General features: G+C 35.8%; 1 protein-coding gene across 1 annotated transcript in view; it reads right to left on the reverse strand.

Moving 5' to 3' along the window:
• Positions 1-1,085: 1,085 nt before the first annotated feature.
• The window catches only part of EMB (embigin), a 48,757-nt gene continuing 22,772 nt past the window's right edge, over positions 1,086-27,070 (reverse strand). The window contains exons 5-11 of the mRNA XM_041749917.1: positions 18,168-18,351; positions 17,847-17,935; positions 9,553-9,680; positions 6,668-6,947; positions 5,882-5,915; positions 3,055-3,109; positions 1,086-2,468 (exon numbers count right to left, since the gene is read on the reverse strand). Coding sequence (XP_041605851.1) covers positions 2,451-2,468; positions 3,055-3,109; positions 5,882-5,915; positions 6,668-6,947; positions 9,553-9,680; positions 17,847-17,935; positions 18,168-18,351 — 788 coding nt within the window. The 3' untranslated portion in view covers positions 1,086-2,450. The remainder of the gene's footprint in view (positions 2,469-3,054; positions 3,110-5,881; positions 5,916-6,667; positions 6,948-9,552; positions 9,681-17,846; positions 17,936-18,167; positions 18,352-27,070) is intronic.

A 27,070-nucleotide genomic window follows, 5' to 3' on the forward strand; every position in this document is an offset into this window, starting at 1 on the left:
GAGATTCATAACTAATGCTATGTTACTTAATAAAGGAGAAGAAAATATCACCATGAGTTCTGGGGTTTTGACATAAGTAACCAGATGCTAGGGAAAAAGAGAAATATACAATGGGAGAAGATTTACATTAGAGCATAAACTTAATATGAAAGTATCTGGGCATTTTAAGACATCATTAAATATACTTATTCTGCAAAACCCTGTTAGATAGAAAGATTAATAGAATTTCCCAAGGTGTCTAATATGTAAACGTGGAGCAGTTTCCTACTTCAGCTTTTCTGCTTACTTAGTATTTTCAGCCAATTTACAATTGGTTATTATGAGTTAATCCATTTATCTTCCACATGAGGTTAGTTAATGGAAGCATTCCATTTTTAACCTAAATGTCTGAAATAATTTTCCAGAAGTTTCTCCAGAGAGAATCTAAAAAGCCAAAGCTCTAATTTTCTGCATACTTTTTCTGCTTAAAATTACTGAAATGAATTGCCTTTGCTAGGAAAAATAGCAAGCATTGACATTTTGAATTCAATTTACTATACAGATATTTCAGACTATTTTATCATGGGGCAGCAATTTCTCTTGCTTGAAAAATATCTTAGCCTAAGTAGTATGGCAAAATGGAAGGATACTGCATATGAGCTACAAATTGGTTTTGGTTTTATATAAACCAATCATAAGTATACCATTTGAATTGGACTTAGTCAAATAACAGGTCTAATTTTTCACTGATTCAAGCTGTTTATATTAATTAAGTGACCTAACTGGTTGTCTGCCATCATATAAATACTATCCAATACAATGTTATCAAATAATGAATTAAACCATGGTGTAAATAATGGTGTATGGCTCTGATACAAAGAATAAAAGGAAATCTGCCATTACTTAAAGGATATATTCTACTTTAAGAAAGCATATATGAAAATAAAAAAGAAAGCATATATGTATGGTTAGCATGCTTCACACAAAATAGTGCTGCAACAAAATAATGGGCAGCTTCCAAGTCACCACTTTATGTGTATTATTCCTATTAGTAATATTTTTTAACATTAAGATGTTAAACACAGAGAAAGATGCCATATAAATTATAATTTTCACTACCACAATTTTATTATTTTCTCAGTCAGTACCTAGTATACATTTCTATAGAGTATTTCTTCCCCAAATCATTGAACTCCTCCAAATGTTAATCTCCTTGTCACCAAGAACTGTGTGTTCCCTACCACCATCCCAAACTCTTCCCCCTTGGCTTCTGATTGTTCTGAACTCTGCTATACTGGACCCACCAGCACTAAGGACACCTAGCAGGCTTCATATCGTTGTCCTCAACCCAATCTAGTATACTGTAGTATGATTTTAATAGTCCACTCAAAGCCATTGACAATGTTTCATGTCTATTCATATTTCATTTAATTTGGTTATGGTGATTTTGTCAAATAGTTCAGTTATATATGCAATAGAAACTATTCTAATTTTGAAGGAAAGTCTAAGGCATTTGCAACATCATAGAAGTAATTTAGAACTTCTGGATATCAAAGAAAGAAATCATGACTATAAAGCACTAATAATGCATTTTCAGATATTTAACCACCCAGAGTTATCAGGACACCAGATGTCAAGTCAGAGATACCAAGAAACTATGAACCAACCACAGAAGCATCCCTGTAGCAGTGCTATATTATAACTATATGGACCTGTGCCCTATAGCATCAACACCAGGGACAACTTTAAAAGTCCAAAAACCATGGCATTTAAAGAATGTTTTACATGAAGACTGAAAGTCACCTTTCCCTGTTGTGTGAAAGCAGTGGAGATGAGAAGAACAAAGGTTGGGAAACATGCTTTTGTGGTGATGGAAGATTCGGGGCAAGTATATAGTTATATTTCCTTGCCTTAAACCAATATTTGTGGAGGAAAAGTATGTTTTTCTTGTAGAGATTGTATAGCAAAGGCAGAAAATATTCATTTCCTAGTAAGGATGTTTTCTTCCAATATGACAGGAGGATGACAATTACATGAAAATTATTAAAAATATTTCTACATAGAGTAAGCATAATTGAGAAAAGAACTTTTTAAGGCAAATGGCAAAAGTTTCTCTTTAAAGAATTCTTTGGTTATAAACAGGTCTTGAATGACATGAGTTCTGTGTAGTATTAACTGGTTTTGCTGGTATGTCTTCTGTGCATCTCTTGATGACCAAGATGAAATTAATTATCCTGGGTTATAGCTCATAGAACATATTTAATATAATCGACCTTGATTTAATGTAAAATACTTACAGAATGAAAATATAATCTGAGATAGCATATATCATTACAAAGCTACTGCTGAGCATATTGCATAAACTTTTCATCTTTTTAAAAATAAAAACTCAGATATTCTTAACAGGAAACATAACAAAGCTGAAGTATAACTGTACATCTTCCATTGACTCTTGACATGATGTTTTTCATTCACTGGCTCACAGATTCCTGAGTTAAATAAAGCAAAATGAAATATAATTAGTATGTCCTAATTATTCTATAACTTATGATCACTTTAGTAAAGCAAAAAGTGCTAGAAAGGAATGATTCAAAAGACTGCCAAAACTAACAGTATTTTCTAAATACTCAGGAAAAAAATGTTGATGAACTATGAAAATTTTGGTTCTAATCAGTAAAGAAAATAAGCTTATGTGGATTTGTTTATAATGCCAAATACATGGGACTATATGAGAATTAAAAAAGGAAAATCCAGAAAATCTAAGAGAGAAAAAAAATAAGACTACATGAAAAGTAGTACAAGGAACTAGCCTGTGGTGACATATATATGTGCATATATATAGGCAACGCAAAAGATTTACTTTTAGATTGGTTGCTACATATTCTCTGACAGAAAAAAAGATGTCATTTATTTTTGTATAACTATAAAATTTCTCCTATAATATTGTAAACAAGCATATTCAAGCACATAGTGAATGATTAGGTCTTATATGAAACTAGAAAATGTAGCTGGAATAATAGTCTATGTATATTGAATTTTACCTTTTATTTGGAATATCATTTAGAAGTGACTTACATTTTTTCTGTGCCTGGGGACATTATTTTCTATACCATTGCTATCGTCTGATTTCCTGCACAGAAAAGAAAGAAAATCACTAGATATTTACACTGCATTAAATCAAGTCAATACATCATCTATATCATGGCCATCAGATTAAAATGTAAAAGGTCAAGTGAAACAATTCATTTTTCCTAAAAAAATGTTTTACTCATAATGTTGATTTTGTTTTCATACTGTTGCTTAGAGAAGAGCTGTTGCCACAAATGGCAGTGAACCAAGTTCTGTTTGTTTTATGCAGAGGGAGAACTGCTTCTCTGCCAACATGAGTGAGGACTTGCATATATGGCTATAATTTGTGTGTAGTTGTGAGGCCTGCAAGATAATAACCAATTAGAAGTTCAGCCAACATGTGAGATACACATGCTGTAATCTGACATGTCTATTACAATGAATTAGAGGTTATTTTTAAAATTTTATTTATTTATTCATGAGAGACACATAGAGAGAGGCAGAAACACAAGCAGAGGGAGAAGCAGGCTCCCCGCAAGGAGCCCGATGTAGGACTTGATCCCAGGACCCAAGACTCCAGGATCACACCCTGAGCCAAAGGCAGACGCTCAACCACTGAGCCACCCAGGTGTCCCATGAAGTAGAGGTTAAATATGATTCTTTGTCTACCCAATGTGCATGAGGGCAATACTACAAAAGGGGGCTTGTCATAAGACAAGAAGGACTAAGCTAGGTAATGATGCATAACGAATACCCTTCTAGGTGTTATGGGCAGGCCTGAGCTCATTAAGCTATTACCAGCAGGTAATAAAGTCAACTTAATCAAAATTTGGGGAACGCTGGGGTGGCTCAGTGGTTGAGCACCTGCCTTTGGCTCAGGTCATGATCCCGGGGTCCAGGATTGAGTCCCACATTAGGCTCTCTGCATGGAGCCTGCTTCTCCCTCTGCCTGTGTCTCTGCTTCTCTCTCTCTCTGTCTCTCATGAATACATAAATAAAATCTTAAAAAAAAAAAAATAAGAATGGGTATCAGTAAAAGAGAACCAGAAAGATAAAACACTCATAGCACTACAAACAAGATGTCCAAGTTTCCTTGGACAGAAAGAGGTGCAGTTTCCTTCCAACTATAATTAAGAGTTTATGCTAAGATAACACTGTTTTGTTTTGTTTTTCCTATCTGAGGTTAGGGAACTCCTGATACAATTATTTCATGCCCTTACTTTAGGAGCTCATATGATGTTGATTTATCTTACCTGCCATACATGAACAGAGTAAAAATAACTATTTGAATTATGTCTACGAATATCTAAATGACAGCTGTCCATCCTACTCCTACTCTTTAACCATGGCTATAGACCACACGTTAGAACAGAACTTGTGCTGGCTGAGGAAGATAGACTTCAAGTGCCATTCTGTGTTGGTTATATTTGTTCAGGCCTTCCATTTCCTACATTGCCTTCAGCAAATTTAATCTGATCTCATTTTCTTGCTCCATCCCTGGGCAGTGTTACTCAGACTTTAATTCCAGTCTTGGGCACCTCCATCACTGGACTCCATGCTCAGTCCTCTGGCTTAGAAGAACTAGTCACACACATCTTCACTGAACTAAATTACATCCTGATAATTTTATTCTCAGCCCTCTTCATGTTCCACTCTAAACAAAGGGACTATAAGAGAACGTGGGGCACAATATGTGTTCTTTCAGAAATAGTAACTAATAGAATTCTAGGCCAGTGATTTTCAATATGACAGGGACTTAGAATCAGTGATAGACATTTTAAAGAAATACAACCCAGGCGCCAATCCCAGAGGTTCTGATCCAGGAGATTCAGTAAAGTCTGAGCAACTGCATTTTTAAGGAACATCCTAAGTGACCAAAAATATAGCAAGGGTTAAGAAATACTGTTTTACACAAATAATACTTCCTCATGGTTATTGAACACCCCTGTGCATCAAAGCCTATGCTAAGCATTTTTACAGATAGAATATCATTTAATCCAAAAGCCTAATATGGCAAATACTATCATTAAAGCCATATTGTTGTGGACAAAATTGAAGTACAGAGAAGAAAAAGGGGGATACTAATATAGGCAGGCAAACTCCACTTGCCTCTCCACAACATGGATGTGTTCAGAAAATAACACACACATAATATACTCTTGTACTTTTTTCCTAACTGCAAACTTTTAATTTAAATTCAATTAGCCAACATAAGTACATCATTAGTTTCAGATGTAGACTTTAGTAATTCATCAGTTGTGTATAACACCCAGTGCTCATCACATCATGTGCTCTCCTTAATGCTCATCACTCAGTTACCCCATCCCCCACCCCTCTCCCTTCCAGTAACCCTCAGTTTATTTCCTAGTGTTAAGAGTCTTTCACAGTTTGTCTCCCATTCTGATTTCTTCCCCTATAATCCTCTGTTCTGTTTCACATATTCCACATGAGTGAAACCATATTATTATCTTTCTCTGACTGAACTTATTTTGCTCAGCATAATACCCTCCAGTTCTGTCCATGTCAATTGAAATGGTAAAATTTCATCCTATCTGATGGTCGAGTAATATTCCATTGTGTGTGTGTGTGTATATATATATATATATATATATATATATATATATTCATCTGTCAATGGACATCTGGGCTCTTTCCATAGTTTGGTTATTATGGACATTGCTGCTATAAACACTGGAGTAAAAGTGCCCCATTTGGATCATAACCTTTGTATCTTTGAGGTAAACACCTAGTCTAACCGCAAACTTTTTATTCCATTTCATATTTATCTGTATTTTACTCAAATGAAACTTTATCTGTAAAAAATAATACTTACAGCTGTTCAATTTGTTCAAATTCTTTCCCATCATCTGTGTAATAAAAGAGGACTTTATTAAGATTGGTTTATCATTCTTATGGAGTATGTATGTTGACTTAACTTTCCCCAAGTTAAGAATGCATCCCGTGGTTTTCTCTCTTTGGAACAAAAGAGAGACGGTACTACATAAGACGCCTGCATGTCCATCACTTCCTCCTCTTTCCCTGCTCTCTGGACCTTACTTGCAATGTTGATCAGGCATAGTCTAGTATCTAGGATTTTCAAGATCAGAATGATTGATTTGTAATTCTTTAGGTTATTAAAAATTTAGTACAAATCAGAAAAGAATATGGAACGTAAGATAAATTTTCTTAGAGGACCATTGTTTTCTCAACCTGGAATCTATCAAGTACATGCTACAAAAATAGAAAACTCACCAATGTCTCTTTGATGTGAACTCCAGAATGTTTGATAAATATATTCTAAGTGAGTTACCTAAGTGAAAGACTGTCTTTGAGATCTTTTATGTTAAGCTATCACAGAATCTTCTAATATTCTAGTACCAAAGCACCTATCACTTGTCTGGTGTTTAGGTACCAGTAACACCAAAGCAAAAGGAAAAAAAGCTCATTTTTATAACAATTTTTTTAGGAAGTTGAAACAGAAAGACTGTCAATATAAGTTCATAGTGCTGTCACCATAAATACCCCTCCAACTAACAAAGATTAGATATTTCCCCAAAAATCTAAAGCCACTACTATATTAAGTCATCATGCAAACATTATCTAAAGAAAGAAATCCTACCTGTGAGCTTCTTTTTCTTTTGGGTGTGTGTTTCATAAAGCAGAATAACAGCCACTACAATAACAACTTCAGCAGCTATTCCAAGAAATGGTTTCAGGGGAACCAAATAACTCAGCACAACAAGTTCAATGCGTTGTTCGCTCTCGCCTAAGGGGAAAGCTGCACGGCACCAGTAAGATCCCTTATTGTCTTCTGAAAGATGCATTATCTTGAGCTTTGTCTCATTGGCATTTGTTCCCTTGATCTCATACTTATCATTCATTTGAACATCAATAGGAACCTAATATAAGGAGACATTAAAACCCATTCCTATCACAATCATAAAAGATACATGATCTGAATGATTGAGTTTTGAGCAAAAGCTATAAAGCATATTAACGCTTATGAAAAGTTTACATATCAGAGTCTAAGAACTTCATCTCCCAAAGATAGCAAAGGGAAGGGGTATTTTAAGTGCTAAGCACTCAGTGTTTGAAACTATAGTGTAGGTTGTTGTGGGTAAATATTAGAATTAAAGATCCAGAAAAACCCAGCCATCTGGGTTTCTCATTCTGATCCCCAACTAGCTATTCAAAGTACTTCCTCCTTTACAAGAGCAGGTGCACATCAAATCAACTACTAAATTTATGAATTAATGAAACTACTAAGTGTGATCATGCCTGTAAAGGAAGATCACTTGCTCCTGACCCTGGGAGTTCCTCAGACTGGAAATGAGGATGCAATCTTCAGGCTTTTGAAGCTGATGTAGAGGAAATGGTGAAAATCCCATGAGCCTGGTATATGTGGTTGTCTGCACACCTGTCTTTTCATATCTGAATTTCTTTCTCAGACAAGCTGGCTTCTGAGATTCACTGGATTTTCCCCAGCCTCTCAAGGGCCATACTAAGCTAGTTTGGAGTTGATTTATTTAATCTATTCAAATTAAAACTTATTCTCATGCCATTTGATGTGCACTGTGCTATCACTCAACTGCACTGCTCAATAAATGCTAATCTGCATACAAATATTCTTGGAGGTTATCTGATGAAGAACTGTCTGTGAGTTTATTATTTGCTCCCTAAAATTAAAGCAATCTGGCTCCCTATGCACAGCACTGCCTGTGCTGCTTGTTCAAATGTACCCTCTCTAACTCGGAGCTGATAAATCAAAGGAATGCATGTTTAATAGGCACCTCGGGTGATTCCAATGGGGATGGTTGGTCTACATTTTGATAAAACACTTGACTTAAAGTTTTGACCTATACCCTCTTCCCTACACTTCCCTCACAGCGGAATATGACCCAAGTATAGGGCCAAATTGAGAGAAAATTACTACAGCAAATGGATAGAAGCACAGGCTACATTCTAAAAGTTTAATATAATTAGATTTAGTTTTTTTTTTCTGTGTAGTGTCACATATAAATAATCTAGGCCATGTATTTCAAGTACTACAACTGATATTTATCTTTATAGATTTACATATATTTTTTCTAATATTTACCTACACAAAATGATTGCCTTTCCTAATCATCTGTAAGAAGATAAGCAGAAATATTAATGGTTTAAATCTAAGTGATTTGGAGCTTTCTTTAAAAACTCAAACCAATGTTATCACAGAATTAGTCACTCTCCCTTTTAAGTTCGTCTTCTGGTTCCCTTCAACAGTCTGTGGCGGTAGCAATTCTGTCTAAGAAGGAACTTAGTATTTCATTGTCAGATTTGCACTGTCTCGGGATGCCTGGGTGGCTCAGTGGTTAAGCATCTGCCTTCGGCTCAGGGCATGATCCTGGAGTCCTGGGATTGAGTCCCACAGGGGGCTCCCTGCATGGAGCCTGCTTCTCCCTCTGCCTATGTCTCTGTGTCTCTCTCTCATGAATAAATAAATAAAATCTTTAAAAAAAAAAAAAGATCTGCACTGTCTTGTACTGTCTACCCTTTCTGGAATTACAGCTTGCCTTTACAGGACTTTAATTTCAATGCTCATTAGTATCAGAGTAGTAGATAGGTATGCATGTCTATTTAGGACAACGCCCTAAATTTCCCTGCTATTAGAGAACATTTGGGAGGAAGAAAGAAAATGAGAAATTTTTTTTCTGAATATCCATGTTTTTCTTATTATCAGCTCTTTGAATAGCCATTAATTTTTCATAGGAATGTAAGTATTTGACTTCCCTTAGGATTCTGGAAGGCCAAAAGAGGCCAATGCCACTAACTGAAAGAACCCAGGCCCTCAGTTTTAAGTTACCAAATTTTCATTCTTTTTTCAAATGGCACCACTGTATTGCATTCTATCACAAATGTTTCCAGAGACAGAAGCTGGAAAAGAAAACTACCTTTTTTTCCTAGATACTTTCATGGAATGATAAGAAAAAGAATCTTTTTGTTAGGGTTATTTCTAAACTCATCAATTAAAATTGAATTCTAGGGATCCCTGGGTGGCGCAGTGGTTTGGCGCCTGCCTTTGGCCCAGGGCGCGATCCTGGAGACCCGGGATTGAATCCCACATCGGGTTCCCGGTGCATGGAGCCTGCTTCTCCCTCTGCCTGTGTCTCTGCCTCTCTCTCTCTCTCTCTCTCTCTCTCTGTGACTATCATAAATAAATAAAAATTTAAAAAAATAAATAAAATTGAATTCTAACTTCCTTTTAAAAAATTTAAATAAGTTATTAAATCTAAAAAAATGAAGTACCAGTTAATAAAACATTTAGAGTCTCTTCAGGTGTAAATTGTAATATGCTAAAAACATGAAATGACAATTCTACTGCTCTTTATTTATGAAGACATATTAAATAATAAGATAATAGAAGTACAAATAGTCCTAGGAATTCTGAGTCTGTTAATAATCTTATTATTTATGAAATTAAAGTTTTCACTTTATTTTCTTCAAATCAAAGACATATGATCTTACCTGTGCACTCCCATTATTAGTGTACCAGGTCCAATTTAAAGAAGAACAGTGTTGACATTTACATATCAAGACAACTGAATCCCCCACATAAGTGATCAATGGTTTGTTTTTCCCTTGAACTTCAGGGACTAAGAAAAATTTAGAGAAATATATGTTACTGAAACAGTTTGAATAGGGAAATGTATTCAAGTTGAAGATAAATTCTCCTTTCATTTTCTCATCAATATTATTTTTTACATAATTTTAGTTTCATATAACATAAAACTATTTTTTAATTAGAATATAGTTGATACATAGTATTACATTAGTTTCAGGTGTACAACATAGTGATCAGACAAGTGTTCATGTTATGCTATGCTTACCACATATGTATGTACCATCTACCGCCATGAAATACTATTACAATATCATAGACTATATCCTCTATGCTGTACCTTTCTTCCCCCGGACTTACCCACTCCATAACCAGAATCCTATAACCTCCCACCCCCTTTTACTCATTTTGTTCATTTCCACCACCACACCTCACCCCTCTGGCAACCACCAGTTTGTTGTCTCTATATATGCCTTTTTCTTCTGCTTCTGATTGTTTTGTATGATAAATTTCCTAAGACAGTTTGAGGCAGATGCCATTAGTAACAGAATAAAAATGAGCACTGAATTTAGGAAAATTACATTTTAAGGATGTGAATAACTTGGTAAAAATATTAAAACATAAGAACATGGGATCCCTGGGTGGCGCAGCGGTTTGGCGCCTGCCTTTGGCCCAGGGCGCGATCCTGGAGACCCGGGATCGAATCCCACGTCGGGCTCCCGGTGCATGGAGCCTGCTTCTCCCTCTGCCTGTGTCTCTGCCTCTCTCTCTCTCTCTCTCTGTGTGTGACTATCATAAATAAATAAATAAAAAAAATTTAAAAAAAAAAAAAAAAAAAAAAAAACATAAGAACATAAGAAAAGCATTAACAAGACAGCCAACAGCTCCAAGGTGGAATCACTATTATGGAATGTGCACTTATACTAGAGATACAGATTGACCAATAAAGATGACTTTTTTTTTTTTCTTTTACTCATTTTAGCAGGTTTTTGGTTTTATGTTTTGTTTTTCCTTTTTTTGTTTGTTTGGCAATAGAAAGTATAAAATCATGTCTAATTTTTTAATGCTATTTTGATAAATTTTATAGATATTATTTGATATTCACTTGTTAGGAATCCTATTTTTATATTTTATTTTGGGGAGGGCTAGGGTAGAAATAGACCCACTTTTAAGTACTAAAGTTATATTTCTAGATTAAATACATTTTCTAAGTGCTCTTAGCTTTGTACTACCCGAAGATAATTAGGCATTTGCTGAATGTATGAATCAGAAAGATGAGGAAGGGGGAAATCATTGGTTATGACTCAAAAAAAAAAAATTCTGACTTGTATAACTACCAAAGAAGTGGTAAACTAGGTTTGGAGAATAGGATTTCTTTATAGGTTCTGTCCTTAGGTGATTAAGGTTACAAAGAAGGTATGGGGAGTCCTCTTTTTTCCTTATTGTTTAAATTATACCTAAAAACCCTCTCCTTCATCAAGACTGCTGACCAGCAGAATGTTGAATGAGACAGTGTGAATAAAAAAGAGATGCAAACAGGAGGAAGGTATGTCACCCATGACAGCATAAATGCTTCAAGTAATTCATAAGAAAGATAATAGAGCAATCTTTAAGTCAATTGTTCTCACACTTTTCATAACCAGAGAAACATGTTTTGATGAAACTGAATGGTCTACAATTTTACATACCCAAAGATGTGAACCTCCAATCAGAAATTATAAAACATCCACTAACACTTTATGAAAACCTAGTCAGGTACCACTAGGGCACTCTTGAGAGAGGACAGAGGGAGTATATGTGACTACCTTCATTTAAGACATCCCAGTCAGAAGATAATCTGAGCATTCCTTTGACTGAGACCACTAGTGTCCCACACTCCCTATTGGTCACCATCAGGCTCGGGAATATTTAGTTAATATGTGGTTAATATGTGTCCATTTCAAAGGTCAGGTCATTAAGTGTTTGAAGGAAGTCAGCACAATGTGATAATAATGTGACGAAGAATTTATTTGGGTCCAGGAAATACATACCTTCAAATTACAGTTTCAGTGTTACTAATGTTGAGGACTTAGGTAGGTCATAACCCATCCTACCATGTTGTTGAAAGGATTAGATAGGAAATCATAATACATAAAGTGTTTGCTGTAGAGTAAACACCACAAAATTTTTATCGTGTACTGGTACTGCTTCTCTTAATTGACCTTTCTCACAATTTGTAATCCCATGGCCTTATTACATAGTGGTCATTAGCCAACTTACTAGGATAGATCATCATCATGTGCAAGAATGATTTCTAGGTCAGCTAGGCATGTGGAACAGAGAAGAAATAAGACGTAGCTTTAAAAAAAGAGAACTAGAAATTCATCTGAGTACATCTCAGAACTGTAGGAATGCATAAAAACACCCCAAAACATGGGAAAGGCTCCAAACTGAGTCCTTTATAGACCATCCAGCCCATATGAGAGATTAAACGAGTAAAATTATGAAAAATACAAGGGGATGAATTCACAGGGAACAAGGCCCAAAAGGATGAAGAAACAGGAGCTTTGAGATGTGGGTGACAGCACCCATCCATCCTTTAATAACATCTATTAAACAACTTAGTGAAGCTGTAAAACAAATTCTACTGTTTGAAACACACATTCAGGTGCTTGGTGAAAGGAGTTGAATAAGATTTTGTATAAGGATTACAATTTCAGTATAAATAAAAATAATTTAAATCATGGTGCCTCATTACTTCTCCTTATCATAAGAAGAAATTAAATTGGTTAAAAAGTTAAAAAGAAAATCTTGTTTCCAGACTCTAGTATGTGGAGCAGAAAGAACACATGGAATACTAACTTTATATATTACATAAAATCTAAGAATAAAAAGGGGCCCATTCACCACATACCAGCTATAAAAGGAAAAAGCAGAATAAAGCAACACTTTGACATAACCTATGAGTGAAATTTTTAAATAGAAGAATAATTGCTATCCTATTTTTTTTATTTAAAAAATTGCATTTTTTAAAAAATAAAAGTAAAGATTGTGTCTCTCACAATCTCATGTAAGTGTTCTACCTTTTAAGCCAAACTACTTTTGTCCAGTTTCCTCCGTCTATGGCTCCCTCCTCTGGGCTCATTGGGGACCCAGATAGCAGTCTAATGCAGGAAAACAACAGATACAAGAAAATTGGACACAACGCTAGGCTCTAAGAGAATAGGTTGACCATCTGTCCTGATATTAACATAAGTGTATTTTAAGTTCTTGAGAAACAAGACAGTAAATTTCAGCATCAAAATGTTACAGGTTTAAATTATGCTGAACCATTGAATATTTCATTCTGTTTTGTTTTTCTTACGATAGATCCAGTTTCCTCACTAGACACACTGGAGGTGGTGGCAACAAAGGCTGGGCAGTGGCCCATGGACTCAAGTCCCTGGTGACCTCTCTAGAAAATCCCTCCTCTCATTCAGCCCTCCAGTTTTCCAGTCCTTGAGAGGAGGATTATCCTGGATTAGTCATGGTCCAGGGCACTGATTTGGCCCTGTTTTCTAGGGATAGAAATCTGGAGGTATAAATAACTCAGCCTCATGCTCAGCATATTTTTCCAGACTCAGAAGAGTATTATTCTCCTGTCCAGAGGAGTAAAGACCAAATTGACCTTGGGCCGTGAAGGAATACGTGGCTCTGCTTTGGCTTAAGATTAGTTTCCTAATTGAAGAAAAAGAAGCCTTCTGTATGGCAAAGCCTTCCAAGAATTCCAACAAGGTTTGTGACCAGTACTGGCCACTAATAAAATGTTAATTTGCTTTGGTGTCCCATTTTTTTGTGTATGTTTCCTTACTTGAGATTTTGTTGGGAAAAGGAATGACTAAACCAAGTGAGGACAAAGTTATTTGAGGGCCTCCTGACTGAACACTATGATCAACCAGTTCAAGACCACTTCCTAGTCATACTTCATTCCAATATGCCCAACACCTGGTATGGCATTGTTGTTAAATGAAGTCTGAGAACACAGAAACTCTTGGAAAGATAAATCCTACTTTAGGGAAGGCCTCAACTGAAGATCAGCCAATTAAGCTGAGTCAAGCTGGGCTAAAATAAGGATTCTTTTCTGAAGCCACAAAGTTCCTTCCAAACCTCAGGTGAAGCAGAAGCACAGTCCTGAGTTCCACGCGAAAAGGTACAACAGGTACATATCTGGCATTGTTTTTCAGTAGTGCAGCTCTGTTATAGTTACTTCTCGAGCCAGGCTAGGCTTGCCTCAAAACAAACACTGCTTTGAAGGCAGACACTGAAACCAGCTTTATTGGCCACTAGTTAAGGGCAGTTTCTGCTTTCCCAGCTTGTTGATCTCCCATTCCAGATAACCATCCTCGTTCTCAATCTCAGTGTGATTCTTTCTGGGAATTAATTAGGTCATGCTTTATCAGGAAAATATGTATTGAAATATGATCAAAATACGGGAATCTACCCATAGGCCAAGAATCAAAAGTAGAAGAAGGGGCAATATTTGGGGGAAAACATGGCAAAAAATACACTTTTTTCAGTAAGCCAGGACTAGAAATCGTGATGGGCAGCTGAAAGGGGCTTTTCAAGAAAATGTTGGGTATTTTTTGAGGTTTAGGTGAGTAACATACGATTATGCTATTAAACCATCCCAATGAAATGTTAAGATCAGGGTAGAGACTATGGACTGTGCCATGACTTAGTGATGCCAGAGGGAAACAAAATCAAAATTCTATTTTCTTTTCATCTCTTCTGTTTTCTTGACTATCCCCTCAACTATTGGCCAAGAGGACATTAACCATGACTCTGCTACACTTTATATGGTTGACAACAGCAATGTAGATCTAAATTATAAAACGCACCATGGTCAGGAAACCCTAGTTTGTCTGAACCTCTCCAGAGGTCACAGTTGGTTCTGGGCTGCTACTTATGGTTGAAAATATTTATGCAAAGAAGGACAGCAATTAATGTGTACTGCTGACCTTTTAAAACTTTGGATAAGGCAGGCTAGGTGAGAGTCTTGGGATCAGATGAATCCAAGTTTGAAGATGGTGAAATTGCTGATTCAAACTAGTGTCTAAGAAGATGGAGTCCAAGATTTATTTGGTGATGGTAAAAGCCCTATGGAGTCGTAAAGTTACAGATTTATATTTGCATATTTGTGAACTAGAAAAAAATCAGCCTGGGTCATTTTTGGCTCATGGACATTTAGGTATTATCAAATTAGGGAAAAGATTCTTCCAACTAGTCAAAGACAACTAGACTTCAACACTGGGATTTGAAGCTGACATTCCAACTGATTCCACCATACTACGATTCCATACTTTGACCCTTTAGATACTTACTAGTAAAGACAGACTAGTCAGCTAGGTCAAGAGAGGTTTCATACCACTTGGTACCATCAAAATCTCACCATGACTTCTAAAAAAGTTCTATGTGCTATTACTTATCCTTCACCAACTAATTTTTTGCATCTTTCTATTAAGAGATTTTTAACATTGATGAATATTATAGAAGTTTTCAGCAACTATGTCAGAATAGTTGACCTGAGCCTGAGAAACTGTAGCCCACCACTCACCTTTCTTGAATGAAAAGTAAAAGTAATCATCAACATATTAGCACTTGCAAGCTTCCAGTGTGACTTTTGCTTCATCAACAGCCAAACACACAAAGTCAGCAAGTTTTGTTTTTTTGCATTGTACTAATTAGTGATGTTGAGGCCCTTTTACAATCTTGTAGTAATAAATCAAGCAGCTCCCATAAAGGCAGAAACAGGGGCTTTGCTGATGAATTGTTCTAAGGACTCAGGCTCATGCACTATAGTTGACTCATGTAATCAATAGCAGAATGGGTTTTTTGGCTGAATTTAAAATAGAAGATAAAAAGCTTTTTCAACCACAGTCTATTGTAGTATTGCTAAGAAAAATAATCCTTCTTAGGAAAACCCATAAGCAAGTCATGTGGAGACATAATATTATAGGATATTTATAAAAATATATGCTATCCTATAAACCTTATAGATCTAACTAAATAATACCTATAATATGAATTGTTCTTCAGCTGCCTTTAAATTGTAATCAAATGAAATTATTTTTCCAAGCAATATTCAAATTAGATGAATTATAGAAAATTATTATTTTACCAAAGAAGATCTAAAAAGGCCCAATTTACTAATTTTATAAGTATCTTCAAGACATACTTCAAGACATACTTCAAGCCATACTTAAAATTTATATTAATGGTAAGTGGGCATTAAAAACTAAGAAACTGAACTAAACTACTTTAAGAAAACTATAAAAAGATGGGCAGTCCGGGTGGCTCAGCGGTTTAGCGCCACCTTCAGCCCAGCGCCTGATCCTGGAGACCCAGGATGGAGTCCCACTGCTTCTCCCTCTGTCTCTGTCTCTGCCTCTTTCTCTCTCTGTGTGTCTCTCATGAATAAATAAATAAAATCTTCAAAAAAAAAAGAAAACTTTTATAAAAAGCAAAAAAAAAAAAAAAACCACCAGTAAATATTCAGTGGCTCTTTGCATTCCTCAAGCGCTTGATTTCAAACTTAGGTCTTGTGTTGTTGCTCCTGACACAGCCAGAATCAGCCTCCTGGTCTCAAAATAGATATGAAATCAAGAGGCTTTCTCCAAGACCACTTGGCATTAAATGTATTGCTGCACTGAAAAGTGAAATGCTTCTGTTAATCTTCACATTAGAGGCAGGAACTATCACTGCCAAATAATAATTTAAGTAATTTATTATAAGAATGCTAATAGGAAAAGGCATAATATATTCAATATTTAAACTTTGAACAGGTATAACTAGTACATATTTCTAGAAAACAGTCCTGTTTAGATGGGGGAAAAAGCAATTTTTAAAGTTGAATCTCCTGGAATCACTTTAAGCCTCAAGATTTGATGAGTACTTCCTCAAAATCTATAGGCTTTCTTTGCATATTTAGAAGAGACTTGATAAAATGTTTATTAGAGGATTGTGTGTGTGTGTGTGTGTGTGTGTGTGTGTGCCTGTGTTTAATATCCTCTTAGCTCATTAGGAAGGAAAGAAAGTAGGGAGGAGGAAGGTGGGGAGGGAGGGAAGGAAAGAAAAAGGGGAAGGAAGGGAATAAAGGAAGGAAATGTAGGGTGTATCCTTCACTAAATTAAATTAAGCAAACAGGAAAGGAGATTAAGAGAGAATGCACATGATTAAAATAATAAAGGATGGGAATAGTTTCTGCCTTTGCAGAGACCGGATTGCATAAACACGAGGATTTATTATATTTACCAAGTAGGAACATTTACAAAACCAAATGAAGGAAATGAGTCTGTGAGAACAGAGGGAATATAAGGAGGGATATAGGAGCAGACAATCTTAAATCACGATAATGTTTCTGAGGCCGACCATTCTGCTATTGATGGGGCCTTGGAGACAGTATCCATATTTTGTCAGAGCAGCTAACCAGACTTCACAATTTTCAGGAAAAGTAGAGAACGATTTCTCATGTACCTTGGGAAATTAATGTGAAGCAAAGCTCAAAATAGTTAATATGGCAACAGACCACATTTCCCAGATACCAGCAGGGACACTGTGGTTCACTAATCTATCATACAATAGGGGTTTTTCCTGAAGATAATTACTCAACTCAGTGACTAGTCTTTATTATGAGATTGAGACCTTTAAAGTTTTGGTTTAATGATAGTAAAATACTTTGGTTTTGGGAAGAGCCATGGATTGTATTCTGGAGTTTGTTCTTATTTGAGGAGATCAAAAACAGGCTTCTCCATATTATTTTTAAATTTTATGGATCCCTAAACCCCCAAGTTCTGGAGCTACTGGTACAGAACACCAAAGCATATTCTCACAGTTTAGGGGTGCAGTAACTCAGACGCCTAGAGAGATAGTATAAAAGCTCTGAGTTTAGTGGGCTAAACCAATAAATTCAAAAGTTACAAGTAACTGGCAGCCCCATCTTTCAAAGTAATATCTGTGCTTTAAACTGGGGGAGAGACAGGCATGGGAATGGATAGAAAAAGGAAACTCTACCACTAGGAAGACTGAGAATCTCCACTTTTTAAAGTCACCACTTAGGATTCAGTGAAAAGCTGAAATTCTTTCACTCGTTATGTTTAGTATTGTAATGATAATTTAAAAATTGGGGGATTTAGAATTCTAAGAATATAATTAAGTTATTACTCTATAAATTATTAGTACTAACCTTTGAAATTAAATGTGCCCCTTTGTTCCTTTTCCTCTTCAAGGAAACAAGAATAGCTTCCCATTTGTTTGCTATCAGTGATGATAAACCTAAAGAGAATTTATTAATATAGGCTTAGTTCTCAAAACACTTCTTGATAAAATTGAAAAAGACTCAGCATGTAATCAAAATTCTAAAACAGAAACAATTCTGTAAATATGCAAATTAGAATATTAGCATAACTTTCAAGAGACAGTAAAGGAAAGAATGCCCAGTCATCAAAAATGTTTCCAAGTTAATGAATTTCATCTAGCTGTGCAGGTTAAAATTTTATGTACTCACATGTACTGGGTATACAGGATGTTTCCTATTGCATTGGTGTGAATATTCTCAAGTTGTTTATCACCTTTTTTCCAAGTCACATTTACTGAATTCACATTTCCAGATGTTATGAATTGGCATGTGAGTTCTATATTAGAAGGTCGTTCTAAAGTGATATTTTTTTCCACTGGCACACTGGAACGAACTATTAGCCACAGAAGAAAACAAAACAAAAGATGTTTTAAAAGTTACATTTAGGGGAGATTCAATATATAGAAAGGAGTTTTAAGTCATCAATAATAATGCTCAATCAACAGTTTCTGAATGTAACATTCCTTTGAAGAATTATTCCTCTGTCAACATAGATCTTGTTCTCTTTATTATTCTCTTTCAGAGTCACAGCTGAAGAAAAGGTTTGTTACATTACCAGAATAGCAAAAGCCTAAGGCTATAATCTTAATCTCCTTAAAATTTCCAGCTGACAAGGATATAGGGGAAAGAGCACAGTATAAAGGAGTGTCATACACTCTGACAGTATAGAAACACTCCAACTATAAAAACAAACAAAACCTAAGAGAGAGAATGGAGTAACTGTTTTGACTCCCTTAAGGAATCATGTTATTCGTAGTTATTACAAGAACATTTTGTGTAAAATGTGGATTTGTGTGATATGCTAATTCTATCATTCCTAGTCTCCTTAGTCCTTAAAAACATGTAGGGATTGGATACAGATACAGATGAATGGCAGAGTTCAAACACTTACCCTGTTGTTCTGAATTTTTGCTGAATTTGAAATGCCAGTACAAAGCCATGAGGCCATATCAACTATATATAGATACCTATATCCCACTTATGCAGATACATAAGACTCAACCTGTTTTTGTTTTTTTTTTTGTTTTGTTTTGTTTTGTTTTTGTGTTTTTGTTTTTTGTTTTTTTAGCAGAGGTAAATAAAAGAAAAATATCAGGCAAGTGCACTCCTCTTCTTATACTAAATGTGCCACTGGTAACCAGATAATAGAGGAGGAAATTTTTCTTTTTATACAATTCCAGCCAATAAGTGAAGAAATTAGAAATCTGAGACAGGGTGTTGCAACCCCTAGTGAATAATAGATCTAGGCATTTTATATCAACTGCTGCAAACCCTTTCAGACACAGAACTGTATGTCTCCTGAGTAGGAACACCCCACTACCTGGGAAATAGTTTTGTCAAAAAAAAAAAAGGTAAAGGGGGAGGGGGTCCTGAAACTAAGTTTCTAGATCCAAGTAACATTTTACTGGAAATACAGAGGATGGAAAAACATATTAAACTGCACCCCATGAAAGTGATCAACAGAACCCAGAGCGTGAGAAAACTCTGTAAGATGAATGATCTGGGTTTTCTCAACAGTTAAACTAGAAAAAGGAAAGAAATAAACCTAAAAATGAAAGATACTTTAAAAAATACCTTTAAAAAACGAAATAAAACTAAGCTATAATATTTAGGGGTGTACACCTGTGTGATAAAACAATTTTTTTAAGATTTTATTTATTCATGAAAGACACAGAGAGAGAGGCAGGCTCCCCATAGGGAGCCTGATGTGGGACTTGATCCCAGGACCCCAGGATCACGACCTGAGCCGAAGGCAGACGCTCAACCACTGAGCCACCCAGATGCCCTGATAAAACAATTTTAAAAAGCAAGGATATGACTCTATAAAAAGCAGGACAGTGGTGGTTACTCTTAAGGGGAAATAAGGGGTTGTGTTTGGGAGAGGGCACTATATTATATAAATACATTTCTCAATCTCATGCTCAATAGTATAGTATCAGTAAAAGCAGAATGCTGAACCAAAATATAGAAAGAAACAGAAACTAAATAGTGTAACATCACTTTTAATTACATTTAAAACTTCACAAAAATGCTTCCTTAAGCAATGACCAGGTGCAAAGTTTGCAAACAGTGAAGTACAGCTAGTGTGAAGTGCTTTGTGAGCACATACCTAAAATAACTACTCCTGTAATTACAAAAGTGCTGAGTTGAATTATATGCGCAAAAAGAAAGTGTAAAAAACAACAATAACAAAAAAAATAAGAAACACACAAAAGACCTAGGTATAGACAAATCTCAACAAGATTCAATTATACAGAGAAAAAATTGAGTGGTTCAAAGTGAAGGAATTTATGTATCTTGGTACATTTGCTGAGCATTTACTGCATACCAGAAATTATACTAGGTTCTAATAATAAGGGAAAATGCTTTAAAGTTCATTATATTTGGTCCTAAGCTTCCGTTCTCTGTAAATTTTCCTCCTTCACCTCTAGCTCTGGGGTATCCTTAAAACCTAGCCTTGTCTTTCTGTCAAACTAATTTACTTCATTAGTCAATTTCATAAAGGAGTTCTCCATATATCTCTGTCTTCACCCCAATATAGCAAATTCTGGTATCTTACCACATTACAGAAAGCACTTTATCATAGGTTTAAAATGGCCTTAATTGTTTAACCTGGTGACCTCTTTCCAGAGCTCATGTTTTACTTGATATCCCCAAAACATCAGACATTGCCAGAGACTACATACCCCTTAATATTCCCTTTACCTTGCTTCTATTTCAGGATCTTAACATTTTTGCCAGTCACATCAACTCTTCCAACTACCCATAAACGTTTGTATCCCTTGAGACTTTGCTCTCTGGCCTCTACTTTTCAATTTGACACTCCCAAGTTGGATTCAACTATTATTTCTAATATCCTTTTTTTTGGCAAAAACTCTTGGCCCCATTCCAGACTTCCTTCTTGACCCCCAGGTCCACAGCTCTGGGCACTTACTAAGCATCTAAGCCTAGATATCTCATGGGTACCTCAAACTCAACATATCCAAGGGAGACGGATTAGCCTTCTTGTCCCCTGACTCAAGACATTGAATCGCATGTGGTTGAATTCAGTTGATTCTACCTCTGAAATATCAATCAAATTTGCCCAGTTGTCTCCAGCCATTTTTACTATAGGCCTTTGAGGTGGTTCAGGACATACTACCCTCAAAATGTGGCACCTTGGGATACTGAATAGTTAAGCTGAAGGAGTATGAGAAAACAGCAAAGCAGGTCACTCTGACCTTCGGCCTGCCCTTCTCCACTGAAATAGGTCATAAAACCCTGAGATAGTCCCTTCCTATACCTGGAAGAAAGGAGTATCTTCATCTCTGAAGACAAGGGGATGCAGAGAAGAATCCTAACAAGCTTTGCTACACTTCTCCCAACCTATTATACTTATCTCATACTCTGACCCATCATATTGTCCTATGACTGTCTATTCTTCCTCAAACCTAGCATAAAAATACTCAGGTTTAACTACTTCTTTGAATCTTCATTTCCTTATGAAGGATCCTGTGTCACATAAAATTATATCAAATAAATTTATATGCTACTCTCCTGATATTCTGTCTTTATCAGTTTAATTTTCAGACTCAGTTCCCCTATAACTTTTTTCCTCTCAATAACCTTGTTTTTAATCAAGACCAGACAAATGACCTCCTATCTTCTCTTGGCTACATTTTCTCTTCCTCCACATACTTTCTATAACAACACCAAAATTGTCCTTCTAAAGCAAAACTCAAATTATATAACTGCCCTGATTTCATTTGCAAAAAAGTATCTTATTTTTTTTAATTGTGGTATAAAAATACTTAATATGAGATCTACCATCTTAACCAATTTTAATTGTACCATAAGTGTAGTCATCAATAACAACAATGTTATACAGTAAATCTCTAAAACGTAACTGTCTTGCATAACTGAAACTTAGTACCTTTGACTAATACCTCCCCAATTCTGTCTCAACCAGCACCTGGCAACCACCATTCTATTGTTTGCTTCTAGGAGTTTAAATATTTCAGATGACTTATATCACAATAGCCAAAATGTGGAAATAATCCTAATGATGAATGCCCCGAAAAAAGTGATATATACATACAATGGAACATCACCCACTTAAAAGGGATGGAAATTCGCAACATGTAACAACATGGATGAACCTAAAGGACACCAATTACAAGCGAAATATGCCAGCCAAGGGGGACAAATGCTGAATGACTGCACCCATATGGAGGGGTCTGCATTTCCAGTCTCTGTTCATAGCAGTTATGGTCTTTGTTGGTACTGCATCAATCTTAGAAAAGCTGAACTAATTTGGTTTATCCCCTTACTGGAGTAAGAAAGGATATCTTAACTTAAAGCGAAGGAAGGGGCCACAGGAGGTCAAAAAGATGTGTGGGAGATCGACCATCTATCAAAGTCTACAGAAAATTCTTTCATGTCCTGCAAACTCTGCTCAGTTGTTGCTTCAAGGACAAAGCCTTTGGAGATTTCTTGAGTCTTCTCCCTAGGTCAGAGCTGAGTGTCACTCATTACTGCTGGCTTCTGCCCAGCCTGAGTTTATGCTGGCAAAGCCACCCTGCTCAGATTGAGACCCAGGTCTTGCTGTAGGCCATGGAGTTGCCAGAGGTGGTGGAGGCCAGAACACCCAGAGAAGGCTATTTTGACCCCTGCATTATTTCTTTGGCACCTTGTGGGGCTGAAGACAGATCATCTTTCTTGCTGAAAAACTGGCAATAAGGCACAGCAGCATTCTCACTCCTAGCAGGAAGCATTACAGAGATATTTACATTCCAGAAGGTGACTCTGGGGCACCACTCTCTTTTCAGTGATGCAGCTCACTGGAGCCTCCTAACACATGGGGAAGTTAGAATATGAATTATCATCCCCATTTCATAAGGGAGCAGTTCTGTATCAAGTTCCTTGCCTAAGGTTACTCACAGGGCAACACAAAATATCTTTATGTTGGACACCTCAGTTTCCTCATTTGTAAAATGGCACAATATATATTCATGAGACTAAAGAGAGCATTAAATGAACTATCGTAAGGAGAATTTTAGTGATATATTAACTGCTGGATAATTTCCTACTTAACTTCCTCTCAATATTGACCTCATTGGGGAATTTAACAAAAGCTATCATGTACTGCCTGAAGTTCTGTATTGCTCATATCATTTAATCTTTGTAGCAGTTCTATGAGATAAGTACCCATTTTTATCATTCCTACTTTATAAAGGGGGAAGCTGAGGCAAAGAAAGATTAACTATCTTTCCTTAGGTCATATATCAGGATGATTATGAATACAAATTTGGGTGTGGCTGAGTCCAGATTCCCATAACCAACTATGTGTACCAACTGTCAAAACTATGAAATTCTCATGACAATGGAATTAAATTCCTCATCACTTTCAAACTATTGAACTGAAATTTTTTTTAATATTTATTTATTTATTTATTTATTTATTTATTTATTTGAGAGAGAGCAAGCAGATGCACAAGCAGTAGCAGGGGCAGAGGGAGAGGGACAGGCGACTCCAGACTGAACTTGGATCCTGCTGTAGGGCTTGATTTCACAATCCTGAGATCATGACCTAAGCCAAAATCAAGAGTCGGATGCCTAACTGACTGAGCCACTCCAGTGCTCCTGAACTGATATTTTGTAATTTTTTTTTTTTTTTTTTTTTTTTTTATGATAGTCACACAGAGAGAGAGAGAGAGAGGCAGAGACACAGGCAGAGGGAGAAGCAGGCTCCATACACAGGGAGCCCGACGTGGGATTCGATCCCAGGTCTCCAGGATCGCGCCCTGGGCCAAAGGCAGGCGCTAAACCGCTGCGCCACCCAGGGATCCCCTGAACTGATATTTTGAATGAAAAAAAATACTAATAGAAGATGAAATAAATTTATAATGCAGCAATATGGCAATGTGATGATAGACAAATTGTATGATCGACATATTTTAAACATTCCCACTTTCAACTAAATGCTTCTATTAAAACTGCACTGTAAAAAAAAAAAAAAATCAAAAAAAAAACAAACAAACTGCACTGTAGCCTCCCTGTAAGTCAGGCGAGGCTCCAAGCTATGATTGTTACCTCCCTGTTTCTTGCAGTACTTCACAGATGCTTCTGCAGCTTGCTTTCCTATCTGAAAATCAAAAATATGTAAAAAGCTTCACTTCTAACTTTAAAATATTTTGTAATTAGCCAACAAACTAATATTATGTCCACTGAACTCAATGGACAATGTTTCAACTTCCCCAAAACCATTGCATTTCTTCCCTAAAACAACAGCATTTCTGCTATTTTAGAGTATTGCAAAAACATCCATGACATCGACATTTTTAAGACTATACTTCTTTGATCATTTTCTGAACTACATTTTTAAAAGACTGCACTTAAATTCATATAATAATTTACATCTGTCTTTTATTTTCATAATGCTCTCTTATTTTTATAATTAAAAATTTTAAAGTATATGGACATTTAAGCAATTTGAAATCTTCAAAGAAATTATAACAGACCTTAACGGGCCCATTTAGGAATCATATCACTTGAAATAAAAGTCTACTTTGTTCCTTTATAAAAAAGGAAAAAAGTAGAAAAAGCAAACTAAAATTTCTTACATAGAACAGTGTTTCCAAGCATGCTTTAAAAGTAGAAACTTTTATTAGTAAGAGTTAAGTGCACATAAAAAACTAACAAAATGGGACAATTCTGAGGCAGAGATAGGAAATATGGAGCTCTCCTTTACTTTACCATAGAAGTCAATGCGGTCCCATGTTACATCCTAAAATATAGATGGAACATCTAGAATCCTCATTGAAATAGTAGGATGGCCACTCTAACATGAGGCCAACACCACTTTATAAATGTAAAGCAATCAATCCTATTTTTAACATGTTGTTATTCCATTTATGTGATGCTTCTTATCATATGGAGTTTAATGAGTTTATAAAATAACTCCTCTGAATAAGAATAAAATACAGTATCGTAAACTTCATATTCAAAATTTGTACAAGAACAAAAGAATATTGCTCCTTGATTCTTAACATCTTCACCTCCTCCCAAATTAAATTTCATTCATGATCATTATTTTTTTTCACTGAATCTATCAAGTTATTTACATGACATCTGATCAGTGTGGTACTGATGTGATAGAGTCTAAAATCCTGTGGTTCCTGAATTCTGTAGTTGAGAACAGAAAATCACCAATGTGCACAAGAAATACAAAAAGATGTAAGCCTAACAAAAGTGTGTATGGGTGTATGTATATCTGAATACATAAATACTCATACACACACAATCTCCCAAGTCCTCCCTTTGGAATTCCTCAAGACCTAAGAACTATGTGGCTAGTGTGGTATAAGCACAGCTTATTCTAAAACTTTTAGGAATTTTATGCAGATAGCATCAAAAGAAAGGGAAATACTAGAAAATGTGAATGGTTTACACAAATGAAGTTGGGTATACCAACCATAATTCAAAGCTTCAGCAATATTATGGAAAATGTTCTAAAATTAGCCAAGATGCTGGCTGAGTTTTATTAAATAAAGTTCCTGCTGGTCACAGTTTTCCTCCATTTCCATCAGTACCAGGTACAGTGGTTATTTCTCTACTTTCTAAACTTATTTAAAATTATTTCAAAGAAAAATTTAAAAGGGACATGGTTCCATTTGAATTTTAGAAAGGCACATTTCTTCTTCATTCTACAATGTAGTATTTAATTTGAGGGTATAGCACTGAGTGAAATTCCATCAATTAAATACATTTTTCTACAACATAAGGAATAGGACAATATTATAACAACTGTTCATATCAGAGAGAAAATACAATTAATAGTTAAACTGTATTGGTAATCAAATAGGTTACTATTATTTCCAAATAATTAACATGAAGTTAATCCAACACTGGTTGTGGACTATTAGTGGTAATGGACTATTATATTTTTGGATAACCAGAATCTGAACACCCTTCCCCTCTGTGTAAATTTTAATGAGGAGCAAAGCCTCCTCAGTCACTATGTAAGCCAAAAATACATATATCGCTTCTAACTCTCTGAGGGTAAGGTCAATGCACCTGACTAATCATATCCTACCACCCAGGACTTTAAAGTTAGGGGGAATGACTTAGGACCTATGCAGAATTGAGAAATTAATCACAACAGTAATGGCAAATGTCTAGCAATAATAAGCATCATTTCTTCATTTATCCATTCATTCGACACTTATTTACTGAACACCTGCTACATGACTTTCATTCACCCATCCATTCACAGTTGTACTAAAAATCTACTATGTGCTTTTATTCTGAACATTGACATCAAGAGTACAGTTCCAGCAACAATGTCTTAACCAGACTATGTCAGGGTTTCTTGCTGTCTTTCCCTCTTAGGTCTTTGACATATTCTAGAATTTGGTTTCCATCCTAATCATAAAACCAGGGAAATCGAAAACATAAAGGAAAAGCTTCTTGACATTGGTCTGGGCAATGATCTCATGGGTATAAGCCCAAAGCATAGGGAACCCAGGCAAAAATACACATGTAGAATTAATCAAACTAAAAAGTTCCTGCATAATAAACAATCAACACAGTTAAGAGACAACTTATAGAATGGAAGAAAATATCTACCAACCATAATCTGCTAAGGGGCTAATATCCAAAATATATTAGGAACACAACCAACTCAAAAGCAAGAAAACAAATAAGTCAATTTAAAAATGGGCAAAGGACCTGAATAAATATTTCGCATAAGAAGAGATACAAATGATCAACAGATATATGAGAAAAGGGAACTCCTATACACTGATGATGGGATTGGAAATTGTTATAGCCGTTATGGAAAACGATAAGGAGATTCTTCAAGAAACTGAAAATAGAACTGCCATATGATCCAGCAATTCCATTTCTGGGTATATACGTAAAGAAAATGAAATTAGGATCCCATAGAGATATTTGCACTGCCATGCTCATTGTAGCATTGTTCATGAGAGCTAAGATGTGGAAACAACCACGTGCCCAGAGAGAGAAGGATGGGTAAAGAAGATGGACTATTACTCAGGTATGAGAAAGAAGGC

The sequence above is a fragment of the Vulpes lagopus genome, chromosome 3, assembly GCF_018345385.1.
Source record: "Vulpes lagopus strain Blue_001 chromosome 3, ASM1834538v1, whole genome shotgun sequence".
In the NCBI taxonomy this organism is placed as follows: Eukaryota; Metazoa; Chordata; class Mammalia; order Carnivora; family Canidae; genus Vulpes; species Vulpes lagopus.